General features: G+C 42.7%; 1 protein-coding gene across 1 annotated transcript in view; it reads left to right on the plus strand.

The window, feature by feature from the left end:
- ABLIM2 (actin binding LIM protein family member 2) overlaps positions 1–16998 on the plus strand; it is a 135137-nt gene that overhangs the window by 2508 nt on the left and 115631 nt on the right. Inside the window, exon 3 of the mRNA XM_035898651.1 lies at positions 249–406. Coding sequence (XP_035754544.1) covers positions 249–406 — 158 coding nt within the window. The remainder of the gene's footprint in view (positions 1–248; positions 407–16998) is intronic.

The following is a 16998-nucleotide window of genomic DNA, read 5'->3' on the forward strand; positions in this document are numbered from 1 at the left end:
TATTCATGTCTTTGTCATCAGGTTTTGATCATTTCCATGTTCCAGAAGAGTGTATATTATAGATTATACTGGTATAATTTAATACTAGGGGAAAGAACATCTACATAACGAGAACTGTGCAAATGAGGCGCAGAGCAGATGGGCCACACCAGGGGTGTCTGCTGGGGACCAGTGCAGCACCGGCACAGGGCGGTGATGAAGAACTGCATTGCTGAACAAACTCATTGCAACTTTTCTGCCGTTTGAAGCCTTTTTCCAACGCCTGGCCTTTGTTCCAGGGGTGGCTGACCAGCGGGTTGTGCCCCTGCCTGTCGGGCGTATGGGTGTCTGCAGTCTTGTTGGTGAGGAGTGGTCATCTGACCACCGTCAAGTTGAGCAGGCCTGGCGTAAAGAAGAACACGGGCAGGTATTTCTTTGCAGAAGATCCTCAGTATCGTATAGTCATGGGCTTTAGCTGGGCTTCAGACCACAGAAGCGTATGTTTGAGAAGCTATATTTTGAAAAGCGTACTCCAAAGCTTGTTCAAATTTGTTGTTTATTTTAAGGAGTTTATGAGGGCTATTTTCAGCGTTGTTGATGCGGAGCCACTGATGAAACAGCAGCCAGCCCTGCAGCCCCCACGGGGAGCGCCTGTCAAAATGTGCCGTGGCAGAGCCTCAGCGTAAGGCGCTGGCAAGTTAAATTCGTCTTGCGTGTGCCCAGAGAGTCTCAAGAAACCAGAAGTGCTAATGCTGGGGATGCTGACTTATCAAAGGAGCGCAGCTACATGCAAGAGGATTAATTTTACTAATACATGCTTATAGTTTGTCAAGCTAGCAAGGTTCCGCAACAACTGATGCAAATCCACAGAAGAGTTAAATTTAGGAGGCATTGAACTGCGCCTTTAGTTTGAAATGGACGTTATTCATTCTTATAGCTTAGAATTCCTCATTTGTAATGCTCATCATGATGTTTTACAAGTTTTTCTAAAATTGATTCCTTAAATGTTTTTGAGATTAATAGTTTTCAGATTCGAGACTAGGTACGCTCTTTGTTACCTATAGTCCCATTGAAGCATAAGGACCTGCATACCAATATAAGAAATAAAACTTCATGTTGCAGTTATTAATCACTTCCCCTTACCTTAGGATTGAAAACTTGAAGAATCTTTCTTTGAAAAGTTTGATTCAAATAAGAATATTTTAGATTTCGGAGATTTTTATTGATGAGATTACTCAGAGACCAATTCCAAATATGGCTTTGGTCAGCTTTTTTGTGCAGCCATAGATACTAAAATGCTATTCCTGAAAGTTGAAGCCCCAGAGCTCCCTCAGCTACGAACTATTGTGCTGCCAATCATTAACGGAATACGTTATTCTGGAAGTTCACATCTGTGTTATGCCATTTAATGCAAATGAATTTTAGATAAAATATGCTAGGACCTTAAATGTTTATTTGAGATAATAGTTCTGTTTATTCAGCTTGAGGAAACTGAAGGTGAAGTTAAGAGTATGCCTAAAAAAAGTAGGCAGGAAGCAAGAAAAGAGGTATTTATGATTTAAAATAAAATCAATAAGCAAATAGGTCTAGAATAAAATCATAAAAGATTGCTGTAGGTTGCTGCACTAGTACATTAACATACTAAACTATTTGGAGTGTGACACATTTTACACATCAGAATTAAACAAACAGCAGCTTAATCCGTTAAGTCATTTCAGTGACATCTGCTCTGTCAGTTGCCTACGGGCTGGAAAATTAAATATTATGGCAAAAGATACACGGACGAATCCAGCAGCTTGGGATTTGCTCCAAGTGGTGGAGAGCTGGGGGCCAGTTTTGGGTCCCTTGACACCAGTCACGTTGGTGAGATGCCTTTAGCCCCTGCCTTGCTTTGGTAGGAGATGCTCAGCTGCGTGCCTTGTCGCACCATCCTGTCTCTCCCACCACAGCAGTAAAATTGGTGAGTAGGACAAAGGGACCATTTCTGGTGTTTCCAAGAGGAATATCGCTTGCTGTGGGAGTATTTTTTTCTTTTTTTTTTCCCTAATATTTGTCCCTGTCATTGGGCTACACCAGTGAAGTGAAACTGCCCTGCTTACATCTGCTCTTCCCAACACCCTGGGAAGGTGGCTTCACAGCAAAATTCGTGTGATCGGTGTTCTTGCTCCAGAGCAAGGAATTGTAGTGTATCTCTAGGACTTTATCTTAGACTCACAGAATGTTTTGGGTTGGAAGGGACCCCTAGAGGTTATCTAGTCCACCTCCTCTGCAGGGAGCAGGGACACTGCTAACCAGAACAGGTTGCTCAGACCCCCGTCCAGAGCCCCGTCCAACGTGGCCTTGAATGTTTCCAGGGATGGGGCCTCCACTACCTCTCTGGGCAACCTTTTCCAGTGTTTCACCACCCTCATTGTAAAGAATTTCTTCCTTATATTTAATCTTTTATATATATATATTTAATTACTGTAGAATCATCAGTTAACCAGATGATAAACAAAAACCTTATGCATATCCTTGAGATGTGTTAATTAGGCTATGTACACACACAAGAAAAGGGACAAATTGCAGGCAGTAGCATCTGTATTCATAAACCAGAGTACAAGTTGGAGCCTCTTTTTTATTGTTTGGATTTTGTTTATGTTCACACAGGAAAGGGATGAGGAGACTAAAAAATGTTAAAAACCTTTAACATTTTTCTGCAACTATGGCAACTAGAACCAAATTATAAAAAAAATAAAGAACTGATTGCTGAGTAATCACTTATCTCCCAGTGATGGTACTTAATTTAAAACGTCGAGTATTTCAAGGCTGTGATAAAACTGTAAGACTTAACAATACTTCTTATATTGCAGTCAAAACTCCCAGAGCTCCTATGTCAAAGAGTCAGCCAAAATTCAAAATGCAGCCAGATCAGCAATGTTAATCACATTGCTTGCTCTTTAAACTGAGAGGAACCTGTGCAGAGCGTAGGGGCTGGGAACTGGACCCTTGTTCGGCAGTGCCTGCGAACCATGGGATGTGTCACTGGGTGGGATTGGTATCTACTGTCACAACAAAATCCCTACTTCTAAGGCAAACTGACTGTCAAATGTGTAACTTTGTAAATCAGGTTGGTTTCTTTGTATGCTTGGTGTATACATAGGTTTAAAAAGGCAGCTTGGTGTCTTTGCTTCACTGTGCCTTTTTGGTGGTAGGATCGCCAAGGTCATTGTATGTCTAATATTTGGTTTGTAGGATTGTAATGAAATTCCTCCTGAATTCTCAGGGTCAGTCCTCAGGCCAGGCTGCTGCAAATCTGAAGGCAGGCAGTGTAAATGGAAATAGGCATATCCGTTGTGATTGATAGCACTATGGGACAAGAAATTTACTCTGACATTTATATCTGAAAAAAAATGCCATTCATTTAGCCATTTATACATGAGTTTCCCTAAAATTAGCTTCTCTTCTGTTAGAATCCAATGATCTAAAGCTACATGTTCAGATCAGAAATGTTGATCCCCTGGGACATCCCAAGTTCTTTATGGCAGATCCAGAGAGGAAAGTTTTGCTTTATTATATACGGGATGTAGTACGAGATTATGATGGAAGGTGGCCTTGTAAAAAAACCCAGATGGGCAAAGATGCTGTGAGTTAAAGGTGTTCAGCAGCACTGAACACCAGGTCACTTTTTGATAGCTGCTAAATATGAGTTTGGAAGGCTAATTTTAATTGCCCTGCTTTACAGTGTATGTCCTCACTTACTTGTGATTATGTTCATGTTAGGGAGGAGTTTTAGACAGAAGGTCTGTTCTGCTGTCATGCCCAGGTCCTGCCACTGGGATGAAGTGGAGCAGATCCACGGATGATCAAAGGCTGGGTGTTTGAGGAGGGGCTGCAGCAGCCAGGCTCCTTCAGGAGGCTGAGGGAGAAAATCACTGTCTTCGTGTCCCTACTGGTGGGCTGTAGAGAAGATGGACCCAGACTCTTCTTAGAGGTGCATGGCAAAAGGACAAGAGTCAACACCATGACAGCTTGTGATATGGCAAGTTTTCCTTAGATATAAGAGGAAACAGAATTCCCAGCAAGGTGGTAAAGCACTGGAGCAGCATGTCCAGGGAAGTGGTGGTGTTCCATCCTCAGAAGTTTTCAGATCTGGATGGGACAAGGCCCTAAGCAACCTGATCTAGTGGGCTCTGTGCTGAGCAGGAGGCTGGACTAGATGACCTCCAGAGGTGCCTTCCAATCTAAATTATTCTGCAGTACTAAATATAGCATGTGGGAGTGCTAAACTTGACTTTGGCATGATTTAAATTACATTCAAAGTTAGAGCAGGACAGCAAGGCAGCACTTCTGGGACTCTCATGCAGCACTTCCAAAAAATATTGACACACGTACATTTTCAGTGGAAACTTGGTAATTCTGTAGCATAATGATATGCCAGCTGAGAGTTACATGACTGCTTTAAAACCATAACTATGTCTTAGGGTGTGTGTGATGCTTAATGTACTTTGTGAGGGGTCAGATTTAATTCTCCAGGTCATAAACTGAACAGCTGAATGGATTCAAGACTTCTATTTCCCATTCTGTGAGAGATAATTAAAAGATCTAATCTCTTGTACAGCTGACCTGAGAATAAAGACAATACATTTCCAATATTCTGTAGATTTTCTGCATAGCAGAGTACCCAGCTTCTCTCTTTTAATTTAATATGTTGTTACTACAACTAGGCCAATTTTAAGATAGCGTCTTGATTTAAAGTTGAATCTCAGGATGGTTATTGTGGGCTGAATGTAAAATATATAGTGAATACCTAGATAGGACAGGTAGAATCTCATTAGTATAAAACTGTCTGCAAAATGATTGTCAAAGATATTGAAGAAAAGGGGCTTTTTTTGAAGATTAGAGCAATTTCAAGTTTAAAAAAGCAAAGTTTATTTTATTACATTTTCTGATTAAGTCCATACCTCCATCATACAACTAATGAATGGATTGATACATACCAGAGTTTAGGATTAGTTTATAAGCATTAAAGCCTTTGAGTAGGTCTGAGTGTGTCTGAAAGGTTTTGGATCAGTGCTTGAAGTAAAATAATTGAATCTTACTGCGTTGAGTAGAAGAACACACTTCAAAGTGATTGTTCTAATTCTACCTTTGTACAAATGTAATCTCGCTGGTTGGGAAGGGAGCATACAGGGTGAATGAAAACCTCTGCGTAGCTTTCAGATGGATTATAATTAGTTTATTTTCTGTCTTTTCCCAGTTCTTGATAATTATTAACAGGCCGAATATGGAAATGGGAAATCTGTCAGTCTGCTGGAGGATCCTTGGGGGACTGCTGTTACCGTACTGTAGCGTCGGGCACATCGGCTGCCTGTCTGGAGGACAAAGCCATGATTTACAGCAGTTTTCCTTTACCCTTCCCTGCTGCTCAGTGGAGCTCACAACTGGAATTGGCCTAATCAGTTTGTAAATAAGTGTTGATTACATCTATATAGGTGTAACTGTGCTCGTAGTCTGTCAGTACTTGAACTGATGGTGGGAATTAGGTGACGGATCTGACCTGCAATTGGAAAGAAAGTCAAACGGAGTCTTAAAAGCAGCAAACTGTACAGCACAGGAGAAAATGCTCATGAATTAGAGGTGCAGGGATCCTGCCGCTTTCTCAAGTGCCATACGGAATGGCACTATCTATTAATAAAGGTAATATTATTACTGTGTGTATAGAAAACCTCCATGGCACCATCTTGACTAAAGACTATTTAATCAAAAAACACGTAGATTTTTAGATAACAGATAGTAATTGTAGAATGACATGGTATTGCCCCTTTTTTCACAAATGGTTAGCGACAATTTTGGGTACTTATTTTGGTTAGAAAGAAGAATTGACAACAAATGCAGGTATTCCTCACAAAATTAAATTTTCTTAGGAAAAGAACATGAGGAAAGATCATTTTTGTTGCAAATAGCAGGGCCAAAGAACAGGTGGCAAGCTCCTGATTCAGAAACACCCATTTCAGCTCTTTCTCCACTCCAGCAAACCTGGGGCTCTTCTGTCCTGTTGGGATTAGTAGTTGGTGGGGTTTGCCTTTCCCCCGGTCCTTCTCTGTCCTCTGGGCGGTACCTGTGGTTGTTCCCAGGTGTTTAAATGCAGAGGTTTTCTATTATTTCTCAGACCTTCCTCTTTAACTTTAAAATTATTATACACATTTCTGAAATAAATTTTCCTAATGAAGGATAAGTTTTTCACATGTTTACAGGGCTCCCACACTGGAATCACAAGAAGTATTAATGAGAAGGATCAAGAGAGCTGGCAGCTGAGTGATGGGGAGGTCTATAAGATTCAGACATGATTTGCCTAGGAAATAACGAAACTCACCATCCCAACAAAAATTTTAAACAAGCACAGAAAACAGAGTTGGCAGTTATGGATCCAAACCAATCAGGTTTGGATTTATCTCCTCTGACTTTAGATATCTCAACGTTAGGTGTCTAACCTGAGCTAGTCCAACATTGAGTGGAAAGGAGGCGCTTCCAGAGGACGTTCTGTGCCAGCCTACAGTGGTGGTTGACTTTATGGTAGGAAGTTTCTTTCTCTTTTCTGATAGTGGGAACTTACTTTAACTACTTCCCTAATTTTTGGATGCCTGGAGTTAGGTGAGATGACCCCAACCCTAGCAAGCAAGGGAAGGCTGAAGTTTTACCCCACCTCTCTATTTGTATAAAGCTCATCTTTTTTGTAGAATGAAGAGCTGCAAAGTTGTTCCTTTGATGATTATGGTTGCCATTGGAAAAGATGCCATGTTAGTCTTCCTCATAGTGCTTTGGAAATATAAAGCTGTCTAAAAGCGTTGCCATTATGAAATCAGTGATACAGTGCAGGTTAAAACTGTCTGCCTTGAGTTGTCAGCATGGTGTATGACGGTGAAACCATGACATGATGGGGGTCACCAGGCGGTATGGCTTGGGGCATAAGTGCATGTCATTCCCATCTTCCAGACTGAAATTCAGACCAGACTTTTCAACTCTATTTCATCTCCCTGTTAGAAGAGGGATGAAAATTGAGATAGCGCTGGATTTCCCAATGCTTAGTAATACAGGAAAGTATTACTAGTGGAGTAGCTTAAAGAGACGGGACTGATTTTGATTGACAGTATGAAAAATGTTGTTAGAATGACTGAGTCTGGAAGCTAGGTCAAATTAAGGGTTTCTGCAAGTCATGATGGCTAATTTAGAGATTTATGCTTTTGGCACCTAACATTTCACTGGCTTGTGTAAGCAACTTGGTTAATCAGCAGAGAGAAGCACTTCCAGGAGAAGTCACCTTTTGCACAGTCCCATTGACAGTTGTAGCTAAAATTATTACAGATATAAGGATTGGATTGCATTAAGGAATTGCTCCTAGTTGTCTGCTTATTAAACATGTTAGCCCTTACTGTGTCCTTTTTCTAGCTCTTATGTAAGAAACTGTATTGCTGAGATAATTCAATCGCATCCTATCATTTTTCATACCCTGAGGACCTCATCAGTCTTTTCACGGAGTTGGATGTCATGCTTTGAATATGAAATTGATACTCACTTCTTCCAGCTTGATCAGGTTAACTTTATTAGACTGTGTTTTTCTTAGGTAGCTCACTCAGTGCTACGTTCACATCCATGTTTTAAGACAGTACCCAGAAAAGCAAAGTAACTTCTTGAAATTCAGGCCTGTTCCTACAGAAACACTATTAAAAACAAAATGTTTTGAAGTACTGATACTGATAGTGCTTAGCAGTGCGGGAAAACTAGTGATACTAGAGCGAATGCTGGCTTCATTCATTACAAAGCAGAATTGTCCTTTTTTAATTCAGTGAGAGCAGGGCTGTCACTCTAAATAGTAGAGAGAAATGGGATGCTGTAGAAAGGGTATTTGCCATCTGAGTCATCATTTACTTCATGAGTATTTGGACTGGGAGGCGGACTATATTTGCTTATATGCTGTTTTAGAAATAAATAGGCTGTGATAGCATCGATCACTTGCTCTTTTTACATGTCACATTAAACTAAAGTTGGGCTTCTCTCTCATTAAAACCAGGGGGGTTTTTTGTTATACTTTAGGAGTAGAGCAGAGCAGATTGTGCCCTGATGCTTCTTTGATATATGGTCTGCAGTGGGGAAGAGTAAAAAGAGCTCCCATATTTCACAGACCTGCAAAACAGTAAGGGGTACTCACCTCCTCCAGCTCCACGGGGAGTCCCAGGGCTGGTGGAAGGGCAGTGGGACAAAACCGTGCTCACAGGAGAAGGATCAAAGGTGGGAAAAGGATGCATCAAGGTGGGTCGGGGAGGAGCATTTGCAGGAAAATGGAGAGCAATCAAGGATAAACAGGGCTGGTTGCAAGTAAGTTGACTGCTGGGCAGTGGCCTGGCCTGGCTGAGCCCAGCACCCAATGGCCACAGTCTGCCCTGTCTTCTTCTTTAACTGTGTGTGGGTTTGGTGGGGTTGTGTGCACTTATTGGGGACTGGCATCCAGCATCCTTTCCAGCTGCATGCGGGAGGCATCCCCACATGCCGTGGTCCACCTGATTTGGCTATGCATATTTTGTCCTGCTTCTACATAATGCCAGCTGGCTGAACAGCAGTCATCAATGTGTAGACCAAACCCATAGATAAGCAGTCATCCCATGTGGGGAAGTGGAAGAGAGCTTGAAGTGGTTAAGGAGGGATGACTGTGAATACAAACAGCCTCAGAGCCACGTGAACAGCGAGGAAGGGTTGAGGTAAAACATGTAGGTGGTGTCTTGAGCTGAGTCCATGAACCAGGGCGGCTGTGTCAGTGGTGGTCTGACAGACTGAGCCTCGCTTCAGCGGGATGTAGGTCAAGGAATAGCATCCTACGTAATTGTTGTCTTAGTAGGTTGTTATTAAAGACTTGAATTGGTAGGATTATTGGCAATTGGAGCAGCTTGCAGCCAGATGGAACTCCCTGTTTCCTTCTCTTGCATGGAGGAGGCATGACCTGTACCTGCTTGGTGGGGTGTGTGGTGGGGCTGCCAACCTCTGCGTTGCAGTGACCCGCTAGGCTTTTCTGTGTTAGGGACAGAGATGAAGGCTTCTCTTGAGACAGAGGAATATAAAGGTTTTTCTAATGCTTTTGTAAAGGTACCTTGTGTTCACCAGGCCTTGGCTACAATTTTAGCTTAACTGTATTTTTTGCATGGAATGCAAGGACTTCACCAGGTTCAGTCCCAATGAAACTAAAAGCCATTTTAGGTTAAACAAGTACCTCAGATGGTTTCTTTTGCTTTCTTTTGTTTTGACTTGGAAAGCATTCTTTGGTGCTTTCCACCAACCATATTTTACAGTTTCTCCCCTTGGTAAACAGAAACAAATTTCTGAGTCCAACTTTCTTATCACGCAGGGCTGCATTTATTCACAGAATCATACAACTCAGGTTGGAAGGGACCTCAAAAGATCACCTGATCCAACCTGTCATGGGAAAGGGAGCCTAGATGAGATTATCTTGCACCCTATTGCATCTTGAAAACCTCCAGCAATGGGAACTCCACCATGTCCCTGGGAAGGTTGTTCCAGGGAACGATTGCTCTCACTGTAAACAATGTATTTCTTATGTCAAGATGAAACCTCTCCCAGTGCAACTTGTACCTATTGCCCCTTGTCTTCTCCATGTGGCTCCTTGAAAAGTGAGAGCTTCCATCCTCTTTGTAGCTGCCCTTTAAATACTGGAATACTGTGATGAGGTCCCCCCGAGCCTGCTGCTCTTTCTTTTCCAGTGAGTTGCGCTAAGTAAATACAGGCAACGTGAAGACTGCAGCAGCTCCTGTTTGCGCTCACCACAGCCTCACCCTAACGTAGCACTGGGACCATACCTTGGCCACCAGTTTCCCTCACCTCCTCTACAGTAAGGTCTCCATCCAAAAGCAAGCAGGGTACAGAGGCTGGATGGGGACTAGTGGGCTCCAGCATCTCCTGCCCCCACAGAGCACATATCCCGCTTCTGTTCCTTCAGCACAATGAACATAATTCGTCTGTGCTTCAACCCTGTTGAAATCAGGGGAGTGAGGCTAACGTGGGATTTGGCACTGCGTTTTCATCTGTCCTTCACTGAACTGCATTTCTGTATGTTACCTGGGAAAAATGGTGTGCAATATCTTTCTTTTATGAATAATACACATTTTTATCACATGGTGTTGCCTCGTATGCGGCCCAGTTCTGTTTAATATCTTTATCAATAATCTGAATGAGGGGATCGAGTGCACCTTCAGTAAGCTTGCAAGCGACACCAAGTTGGGCGGGAGTGTTGATCTGCTTGAGGGTAGGAAAGCTTTTGCAGAGGAATCTGGACAGGCTGGATCGATGAGCCAAGGCCAACTGTATGAGGTTCAACAAGGCCAAGTGCCGGATCCTGTGCTTGGGTCACAACAACCCCATGCAGCACTACAGGCTTGGGGAAGAGTGACAAAAATATTTAGGCTGACGTAAAATTAATTTGCTGTCTGAATAGGGTGTCAGGTTGCAAATTAAGCAACCCAAAAATCAAAAATTCACAAAGCGTGTTGAATCCAGAGCTCAAAATGTATCCGTCGACAGTAGAGCTGTTCGTTGCAGAACTGTGCATGAAGTAGCACTGTGGCTGTGGGCTCTGGGGCTGTGTTTGTGTGAATATAACACATTTCTCCTGTGAATGTGGTGTTGAAAGATGACTGCAGAAATTATGTAGCCTGCATGTGAAAAGGGGGGCAACGTGCTGATGTATCTGATGGGGCTGAAGCACAATAAATTTGCATGGGTGTAATTGGATCTAAGAAGAAATTCTCATGCTGTGACAACTTCACCCAAGTTAACTAATTTGCAGCTGTTTAAAGTAGTGTGACTTCAGCACTTCAATAACATCGATACCTATGTATATTTGAAGTAACTGTATGATTGCAATAGAACAGTGGCTAATCCCTCCTTAATGCCAAATTAAGCAGAGCAAATAAACAGTGATTTCAGTTTTATATGCTAGTGTAATTATTTAAAACATTTTTTTGTATGCCATAGTATACAGCATAAAAAGAAAGAACGTCTGAAAAGGTCCTTAAATTATTGTCTGTAATCCTTTTCAAAACACCGTATCATATAGCATTAGTGGAAAGTTAGTAAATTATAATTTAATTAATGATTGGGGGTGATACATTGTGGCTTGGCTAGCAAAATGAACTATTGTTTTTTACATTATTTTATCTTGCTTTTTGCTGTTGATATAAGAAGCAGGCATTGTTATTATTATTATTCTGTTTGTACCAGGGAACGGAAAGCGAAATGAGCCATGGAAATTCCTCCTAAACTGTTTTTCCCCAGTTCCAAACATTTGTTCATATCCAAGCCAGGGAATGTGCTTGCTCTCCGCCTCCATTCGGTGACACAGATGGAGCAAATATCAGCGTGAAGAGTGATGCCAAGCAGGGGTGCAGCCTGGTTGGTGCTATGGACCCGTGGGGGCGAACTAGCACCAAAATGCTGATTTCTGATCTAGCATCATGGTTCTCTATATCTCAATGCCCCAAAGATGAGAGCACTGGCAGGAATATGCCTTGAGTAACTGGTGGAGGTACTAGAAGTGACTGAGTAGCCAGGGAGCTGCAGAGCTGTAGGAGACAGTCCAGTGTGGGTTTGTTTTGTTTTGTTTTGTTTTGTTTTTTTTTTTTAATTTTTTCTTAAAATTTTGAAGCTATCTATACTGGAACTAAGCAATGAAGAATATCCATTAATTTAGACATACTCAGAGAAAAAAACCTCTTTCTGATTTATTTCTTGGTATTAAAGTAAGCTCGGAGACAGAATTTAATTTCAGATGTTACTGATGAGAGCAAACAGGGGAAAGGCTGAAATTTTTGCTAGTGATGAGTAAATTGCTAAGATCAAAACTTGGCTGAACTGAGAAGAGAAGTTAATGCTGTTGAAAGTCTTCCACTCAGATCAATAATGGTTTTACTGGTGGGCTTCACTGGGAACAGGGTGAAGTCCAACAGTGTCATATTTACAGTGATGACTTTTTTTGTCCTTTTTACTTTCAAGACAGCACTCCGCGTTGTTGACAAATTCCTCAGTAATCACCAACCAAAATGTATTAAAGTAGGCTTTGGATCTGACCTGCTGCTTTGCAACTACATCCCTTTACAGAGAATGGGATTTGGAAAGCAGGCAGAAAAATGTTTTCTGGCATGGTCACTGAGGGCTAAATGCAAGGATTAAAGTGCTGGGAGTTGGGCACAGGCGCATGGTCATGGAGAGCTGAAGATGAGGAGGTGTCTGAAATCCCCTCTGCCCTCTGCAGCAGGGTTCTTGTTCAGGGCTTTACGCTTGGGATTCACAGTCTGGATCCTGACCCTGATTTCAGTGTCTCTCCTCGCCTTTGTAAACCAGAACAGAGCTGTTTGAGCAAAGGCAGGGGTTAGACTCACTGCACCTCAAATACTGTGTTCAGTTTTGGGGCCCTCACTATAAGAACACTGAGGTGCTGGAGCGTGTCCAGAGAAGGGCAACAAAGCTGGTGAGGGGTCTGGAGCTCCTCAAGGCTGATGGGGAGCGGCTGAGGGAACTGGGGTTGTTCAGCCTGGAGAAGAGGAGGCTGAGGGGGGACCTTATCGCCCTCCTGACAGGAGGGGGTAGGGAGGTGGGGGTCGGTCTCCTCTCCCAAGTAACAAGTGATAGGACAAGAGGAAATGGCCTCAAGTTGCACCAGGGGAGGTTTAGATTGGATGTTGAGAAAAATTTCTTCCCCAAAAGGGTTGTGAAGCATTGGAGCGGGCTGCCCAGGGAAGTGGTTGAGTCCCCATCCCTGGAGGTATTTAAAAGATGTGTAGATTTGGTGCTGAGAGACATGGTTTAATGGTGGACTTAGCAATGTTAGGTTAACAGTTGGACTTGATGATCTTAAAGCTCTCTTCCCACCTAAATTCTATGATTCTAAGTGGAACTTGCAGGTGTGGTTTTTTGTTTGTTTTTTTTTTTGTTTTGTTTTTTTGTTTTTTGTTTTTTTTTTTTTTTTGTAAAGAGTGTTTTCTGCCTGTGTGTTTGGCCGTGCATGCCTGTCTCGGTGGTGCCATGCGTCAGAGGTGGACTGAGCTGCATGGCCGTGTAGCAAGGCAGCCTGGGCTCAGGGGGAGAAATGTCTCTCTGGGTTTCCTCCAACAAATGTGCCAAGGACCTATAGTCATGTTTTCTTGGGAAGCAAGGAAGGTAACTCTTCAAATAGAAGATCCTGGGTGTCACTGGGTAAAATCACTCAGTACCCCACACTCACACAAAGGATATAAGCTACAAACAAGAGCTTATATCTGTTTTACCATCTGCTACATATGGAAAAAGGGGGGAAGCTGAAGGCACTTTCTTGCAGTCCTCTGTGGACAGCTGGGAAATGGGAAGCGAAAAATCAGCGTGCTCTGCCTTTGGAGGTGCTGAGGAGCAGGCATGAGAAGGCTGCTGAGGAGGGGGTTTTTGCCCTTGCAGCTTTGGGCTCACATGCATGACATTTTAGACACATGAGTCTAAGGAAAGACCTAATCCCAGGCCTCTTAACTCTCAAAATATTCCATTTTTTGGGGGTTCTTTTGTGCGTTCATTGCTTTTTCTTAATAAGATACCTCTGAAGTTAAATTTCAAAATTCTAATTAAAACACATGATAGAGCAGTTTGAATCTTTTTTTTCCACATAGCACCCAACCCACATTATCACTTGATGGTCTTGAACAATAGGTAGCTTGTGATTGCAGAATTATAGCAATGCCTGTGTAACGTTCTAGAAGAGAGCGAAGCAATGAAGATCCTTTAAGTCTACCTGATTTCTTAGTTGATACTTCAGTTTATTCTCTATTGATTAAAAATCCAGACAATTTAAATGGTAATTTTGTATGTAAAACAATGATAAATTAACATTTAGCCATCAGTTTCTTTGTGTGCATGTAGCATCAGCCCACACAGAAAAATCCATCTTTAAAAACATGCTCTGTGCATTAATTTAATCCCAGAAGAAATACCCCAAAATTATCTTGGCGTCTTTGCAATGCCTGTCATCTTTCTTGCACCATTTGTGATCCCCTAAATGTCAAATTCATATTGTAGTTTAATTCCTCCTGTATTAAAGGAAGTAAATTAGCTTTTCTAACATTCATGCCTACTACGTGCAATTTTTGGCCACACCAACTGACACTGCCTTATTCTGCTTCTTTGATTTCCCTCCCATAAAATGCTGGGCTTGGATTCTGGGGTTTATCTTGACGGTTCTTGTTACAGTGCCATTTCTGTTGCAGCTGGGATGTCTTCCCTTAATACAATAGATCCCATTATCCTGCTTGCTTTCCCAGATTACTGACAGGTACTCAGCAGAAGGTTTAAGTTTCCCTCCCGCACTCTCAAGTCCTTTCTCTGATTAGTCCCTTGTAGTGCCTGACCTTTTAGAAATGAATACCTTTTGTAAATTGCTTGCCTTATCCTTATTACATGGCATTTTTTCTGTACTAAATGGCACATGTCAGCCTATAACCTCTGCTTAAACGTGTCTTTTCTTATCTGATGTCTACTCCATTTGTTACTGGCCATCCCTATCGGTTTCGTAAGGTGAGCAGGTTCCCTGTGCGGCAGCTTCATTTCTGAAGGTGTGTGACCTGCTGTACCATCGCTGTGGCTCTCGTTGTCCCTTTGCTGCTAACCAGACGATGTCCCTTCACCCTCTGGCCTCTGTCACTTTGCAAAACGCTTTCTGGATGTGCCGGTACTCTGTCACCTCATTGTAAGACAGTTGTTTGTTTTGTTTTGTTTTTCCCAGTCCTCTAAGGACATTTTTTGGACCCTATTTATGGGTTTGATAGACCGTTTTTTCCCATTATAAAATCGCTGCTAAAAGCTTTGCAGGCTTTATGTTTGATTTCTGCTCGCTATTTCATGTGGACAGTTTTCTGAAGAATGCTAGATGGTGCTTTTATTCTAGTTGGGGAAGTAAAAGGGAATAACGCACCCTTCGGTCTGGATCTACGTCTGCTGTAGAGAGGTCCCCCCAGGGAGAAAGGAGCTAGGAGTGGGAGAAGTTCTGGTTTCATTCATCTGACTTGCTGGCCAGCAGACAAGGGCTGCCATCACGAATTTCAGGGCTGAAGGAAGCTCTTTGTTCCCAAGCGATAGCAGGGAGCAGGGGAAAACTCATGACCCAGGTACCTCTGGAATGGCTGTGTGCAAGCAGGTACGTACATGCCTTGCCAAGTCCCTGAATCTCAGGTGGTGGTTTAGCTCTGATTTTTTAAAAAATCTTGGTTAGAAAGTATTTCATATTTCATAGTGAAGAAAAACATCTCTGTTCTTCCATAATTAATAAAATAAATAATTGTTTCTAAATGTTTTCAAAGGCAGGCTATGGAAAAAGCTCCAAATGGGTCTTGTGGGGTGCCATGAGCATGGGAGAAAGAAGCAGGATTAGACCACGTACCATTGCCTTCAGTTACTATTGACATTCACTTTAACTTTTAGTGGGAATAGAGGTGCAAGGACAGGAAAAAACATGAGTTAATTAGGAAAGGATCTGAAATCTTTTAAACATGCCTTTTACAACCAATGGTACCATAGGCTGTAAAGAGTTTTCAGCCAGCTAATCCATTTCAGCATGGCCTAAAGTCGTTGCTTAAGCTGTCTGGCTGCGGTTTGCAAAGACATCAGTGAAGGTGTTGATCTTGGTAATGTAACCTTGGTGAAAAGAACCCTGAAACAGAGATGGGCGAGGGCATTGCTGTGGCCACCAGAACTTCACTTGAAGTTGTAAGAGGAGCCGGGTGCCTCATCCTTTTCTATAGCAAGGGCAGCATGCTGTTATTACTTTTAAAACCGGGGAGTTACAGGTGTTTGGCTTGCATTGCTTTGAGAAATCGGGTTAAAGCGATTCTGCTTTCTGGATGGTGTGCAGCAGGAGCATCAGCAGGCAGTGCCTGCGCTGTCTCCCCCGTGCTGCTGTCGCTGCCGTCTCTCGTTGCGCTCCCCCACGTCAGCCCATCGCGCTAATGAAGTGCAATGGTCCCGTACTTGGTGCCCGTGAAGCCCGTGACTGGTGCTGGGGTTTCACAGCAACACCGACAAAACTCTCGGAGCTCTTCAAGTATGATTTTTTCTTTGCTGTAGCCACGAGGTGAGACCGCAGGGGAGGCTCAGGGATTATACCTAGAATTGTAAATACAAATTAGTACACTATGCGACCGCATTATGATCATATAATGTCAAAATATGGGTTATGTAGCATTTAGTCTTGGAAAGGAGAAAGCCTGGCGAGCGGCGGGAAAGGCTGTGTGGTAGAGTGAAAGCGCTTTCACTTTTCCTGCCTATTAATTTACATTCCTTCGGAGCGTTGCTATTTAGCAAAGTGCCTTCTGCGTTTCTGCCAAGTTGAAGTAGCCGCTGGGAAAAACTAAGTAGGCCAAATCCTGCAAATATCTGGAGAGCTCGGCCAGGGTGGCTGATGAGGATCCAAAAGAGTGCGGGGATGGGTTTGGCCTTACCCAGACAGCACAACAGCACTGAACAAAATATTGCCGTAAGGTTTTAATGCCAAAAGTGTTGCTGCAAGATAGTGCACATATAAGAATTTTTAAAAATGGAATAATTCATAGTTTTGATTCAATGTGCAGAACCTGGGATCTTCAGATCTGCTCTCTGGATCTCCGGCCGTGTCAGCCGGCGGCTATTTAAAGACCGGGACCCTGCCTGGCATGGCCCAGGACAGCGGTGTCCTCGCCATAGGGATTTCTGCAGTCAGAGCTCCCCAGCTGCCCCTGTAGAAATGCTCGTTCCATTCCCAATAGTCAATACTGGACAAACAAAGCAATGTGTGTTTTGTGTCCATTACAAAATGTAAAGATATTTTCTGTAAGTAAGAAACCAAAGGGAAACGTTCTGAAATGGGGGAATTCTTGATTTCTGCCCTAGTTATCAACTAAAGCGCTTCTGTAAGATCTAGGAACTATCAGCTGTTTCTGGCTTCTCATCATGAAATAATTTCAACCTTGGTCATAATTGTGAATA

Source organism: Egretta garzetta, unplaced genomic scaffold (assembly GCF_000687185.1).
Source record: "Egretta garzetta isolate BGI_Z169 unplaced genomic scaffold, ASM68718v1 scaffold107, whole genome shotgun sequence".
Taxonomy (NCBI): domain Eukaryota; kingdom Metazoa; phylum Chordata; class Aves; order Pelecaniformes; family Ardeidae; genus Egretta; species Egretta garzetta.